Source organism: Cucumis sativus, chromosome 5 (assembly GCF_000004075.3).
Source record: "Cucumis sativus cultivar 9930 chromosome 5, Cucumber_9930_V3, whole genome shotgun sequence".
NCBI classification, from domain to species: Eukaryota; Viridiplantae; Streptophyta; class Magnoliopsida; order Cucurbitales; family Cucurbitaceae; genus Cucumis; species Cucumis sativus.
In genome coordinates, this window is record NC_026659.2 from 27,361,900 (window position 1) to 27,366,183 (window position 4,284).

The window sequence follows — 4,284 nt, forward strand, 5'->3', positions numbered from 1 at the left end:
TATTTTGGTGGATTTTAGTTTTTTTTTTTTAATATATATTTTGATTCATCAATATATCTCAACCAATTAAATTGTATTTAAGTGGACTATAAATTAATTTAAAATAGTAAAAGTAAAATGAAATTATATTTAGATAGTATTATTAATGCTTTCAAAAGTCCAATATATGGAAAATGAATTTCTAGATGTTTAATCCATTTTTAGTCAAAGGAAAAAAAAAAAAGAGATTAATTTAAACAAAACCCAATGAGAAATTCACCAAAAATATTAATTTAGAAGGAGGGAGATATTTCTTATCAAATATTTTCAAATCAATTATTAAAAAAACTAAAAAAAAAGGTCTGAGGAAGAAAAGCATTCAAATAAATAAGTGATGCCCACCAAAGTTGAAAAACACTGAGAAGAGAGAGAGAGAGATAGAGAAATTAGAGAAATGCGTGTTGGTTCAGCATCTTCCTTTAATCTCATGACACTCTCTTCTTCTTCTTATTCTTCTTCTTCGTCTTCTTCTTCGTCATCGTCTTCTTCTTCATCTAAAATCTTCATCTTAAACATTCCATTTTCTCGCCGGAAAAAACGGCAGCAGGTAAAAGCCATTGCCGCCGCTGCCACCACCGGAAAAGATCAAAATATTCTCGTGATAATGGGTGCCACGGGGTGCGGCAAATCTGGCTTATCCGTTCAGCTAGCCTCTCACTATCAATCTGAAATCATAAACTGCGACAAAATGCAGGTTTATAAAGGTCTGGACATTACAACTAACAAGATTCCCCTTCATGAACGACATGACGTCCCACACCATTTACTCGGAGACGTCGATTCCATTCACCAAGATTTCACTCCCTTTCATTTCAGACTCCGTGCCGACAATGTCGTTTCAGATATAGCCTCTAGAAACAAACTACCTATTCTAGTAGGTGGGTCCAACTCCTTCATTCACGCAATGCTCGTAAACCATTTCAATCCAAACCACGACGTTTTCACTCCCAAATCCCTTATTTCATCCCACTTACGTTACCGTTGTTGTTTCCTTTGGTTAGACGTTGAGTTTCCCATTTTGGCCGAATATCTTTCCATTCGAGTTGATGAAATGCTTCAAATCGGAATGTTCGAGGAATTAGCTGAGTTTTACGATCCCCATACAGCGGAAACCATGCCGTATACTGGGATTAGAAAGGCAATAGGAGTTCCGGAGTTTGATAAGTACTTCCAAAAAAACCCGCCCAGTAAAAAAAGTGGGATTGATAGAGAAGCGTTTGAAGAAGCGGTTGAAGCCATAAAAAGGAATACCCACGTGCTGGCGGAGAGACAGATAGGGAAGATATTGAAACTGAAAGAGGCGGGTTGGGATATAAACGTGTTAAATGCAACGGAGGCGTTTAGGGCGGTGGTGGAACCGGGAACAGGCCGGAACAGGAAGGAGATTTGGGAAAAGGAGATTTTGGAACCAAGTTTTAGGATTGTCAACCGATTCTTGAAGGAGTAGTAGGTTTTGTTCGTTAAATTTGTAAGTTATAATAATATTATTATAATTTGTGCTTCCTCGCATTTAATTTTTCCCACATGAAGAAACACACACCGGCGAAACGAACGAAAGTTTGAGTTGAAGATCGACGTCCGAAGATCCACAGGACTTTTCCGGCTGAGAAAATTGGTTTGTACTTAGCGAGTGAAGATTTCTCAAAATAATTTTTAAATATACATACTTCCACATTCAATATACAATTTTTTTTTTTGTTTTAAATTTCTTGTGCTTTTAACATTTCTTTTCTCTTCTGATCTCTCTCTCTCTTAAATTCCTTTTTATATGGCGAGGAAATTAATTAAATAAATAAAGTAGTTATGTTCACCTTGTATATATTTTATCAAGTACTTATTGTAATCGATTTAATATAATACATTCGATTCTTTATATATATATATATAATCAAAGCTATGAATCAAGTTGGGTTATTTATTCATTTTAAATCTTTTAGTTATAACAATTCCTTCTCCACTTTCAAAAAAATGAGAACTAAGACCTTAGGTGCAACTCTGCATCTATCCACTCTTATTATATATACAAACAAACAAACAAAAAAGTTTAAAATATTTTGAGAAAAAGATGTAAAAGAAAATATATAACTATTGATGGGACAATTTAGTGGTATTTAATTACAAAAGTAAGAGTAGTTTAAGACATTAAATATTTTTTATTTAACATTTAATCACTACTTAATATAGTTTCTTATTCTTGTTCTTAAATCACTCCTTCAACTTAAAAGTTTAGATATAAATCAAACTTTAATTATATATCATATTACTTGTATTATGAAACATCCAAAATTTAAAAAACTACATATAAATCAAACATTAGTGTAGTGAAAATTCTTTTTTCTTTTAAAGTATACAATTTGATTTCAGTTGAACTATAACATACTTCCCTTTTGAATATACAGTAGAAAAGTTTTTTTTTCCATGGGAAAAAAAGATGGCAAAACATGGAGAACATAAAAGGAAAAAGAGAGAGGGAAAAAAGAAGTCCAATTTTGCATCTGCATAACACCATTCAATTAACATTATCATGCCAGAGTAAGCACATGGATAAGACAAGCTATAATGAATTTGAAGCCATTAATTCTAATCGTGACCATTTTGGTCTTCCCAAAAATCCATTATTACTTTTCAAAATTATTTAAATTAGTTGATGGGATTATCATAGTAATCATATTTAAACAGGACCTCAATTCGATCATCTATGCAAAATCACGCTATGTTGAATTAATTTTATTTTCTTAGTGTGTGTGATTTAAAATTTTTGGAGTACATGGTTTGACCTAAAGAAATCATAGTACGAAATTTCAAGGGAGATAGTTTAATTTCAAGAGTCAAATAACACATTAGTTGAAGATATAGACATAATTGAAAATGAAATTATTATAAGATGCATCGATTGAGGACACATAAGAAGAATAAGAAGAAGAAAATGAAGTATTTTCTACATAATTGGGTAAGTGTCATATATGAATGGGACCAAATATTAAAATAGAGTACAAAAAATTAGGCTAAGGTTTTGAAAATAGTTATATATCATTGTCATGTTGCCTGTATCTCCATCTTTCCTCCTCCTTTCTTCGTTCTAGGAAGCTAAATGTCCATTCCAACAGCAATCTAATCGGTGATAATAATCTTTATAAAATATGGATTATAAGTTCCAATCATTTTCCCTTTTCTAATAATATCTCACTCTATATAAATTCTTATATTTACACATGTTTTTGATATGGACATTTCATCTACAAACTATTTCATATATCCATTTCAAATTTATAATTCTTTTATCAACACAAAATATGTTTCATCGTACAACATAACATGAAAATAATATACAATTATTGAATTTTTGGGACCCATATGATCATATTTATTATTGTTTGAACTAATTTGTTTGTCCACCTCCATTCAATTTGATTTTAAGTTCTTGAACTAACCCCAATATCTAGATTTCAATGTTTTACAATTATATGTTTTTTTTAATGAGAAAAAAAAAGAGAGTTAATGAATGTGTTTTGTTAGAAAACATGCGCATGTTTTTTCAATTCCCAATAGAATTAAATAAAAGAGTGAATATATGTTTATAATTAGCCCATAGTTTTTATGTCACCTAGGGTTTAGAAAGCCTCAAGTGGAGTTATTTGAATACTTTTTGTAATAGATCAATACAATTATGTACTCATCTAAACTTGTGTTTGAAATGTGTGGCTCCATGATTAATAGTAAGTGTGACTTGAAAGATAAGGTTCAAAAGTTTGAAATTATTTTATGCAGTTCATGTGAGATGAGATTGGCTTAGTTTGAACCCTGTTTATATATATATATATATATTAAATTGTATTTATTTTCCTATTTTCTTAAAGTAATTATCTGAATTATGTAAATTTGTAAAAGTAATTTTAAAAACTAATTTAGTGAAAGTAGTTAAATTCATGTGTACCAAGAAAAGAGCTTTTGTATAGGTATATTATTCTATATTCATAGCATTTAAATACAACTACATTATATCAATGAAATTCTTTACTGATAATTTATGATGCGACAAATTATTCTATATTGGTACAAAAGTGTGTGTTATTATATGGTTCGAGTGCAGCATGTAAAGGTATTCCATGTACACTTCATAGGATTGGAAGGTGCAGAAACTGTAAGGAGACCAAACAAACAAGCAGCTGACAGACGGTATATTAAAAAAAGAAAACAAACATTACAATATTTTAATGATCTACATAGGTAAGGAAAATAAATTAA

The 4,284-nt window shown here is 30.4% G+C and overlaps 1 protein-coding gene across 1 annotated transcript; it reads left to right on the top strand.

Moving 5' to 3' along the window:
- Nucleotides 1-392: 392 nt before the first annotated feature.
- Nucleotides 393-1,720, top strand: LOC101212201 (adenylate isopentenyltransferase). The gene has a single exon (XM_031885356.1). It carries the CDS (start codon nucleotides 434-436, stop codon nucleotides 1,484-1,486), a length of 1,053 nt encoding a protein of 350 aa, XP_031741216.1. The 5' UTR covers nucleotides 393-433; the 3' UTR covers nucleotides 1,487-1,720.
- The last annotated feature ends 2,564 nt before the right edge of the window (nucleotides 1,721-4,284 follow it).

Bases quoted from the DNA above. Each gene is read 5' to 3' on its own strand.
- LOC101212201 (XM_031885356.1), top strand. From the start codon at position 434: ATGCGTGTTGGTTCAGCATCTTCCTTTAATCTCATGACACTCTCTTCT.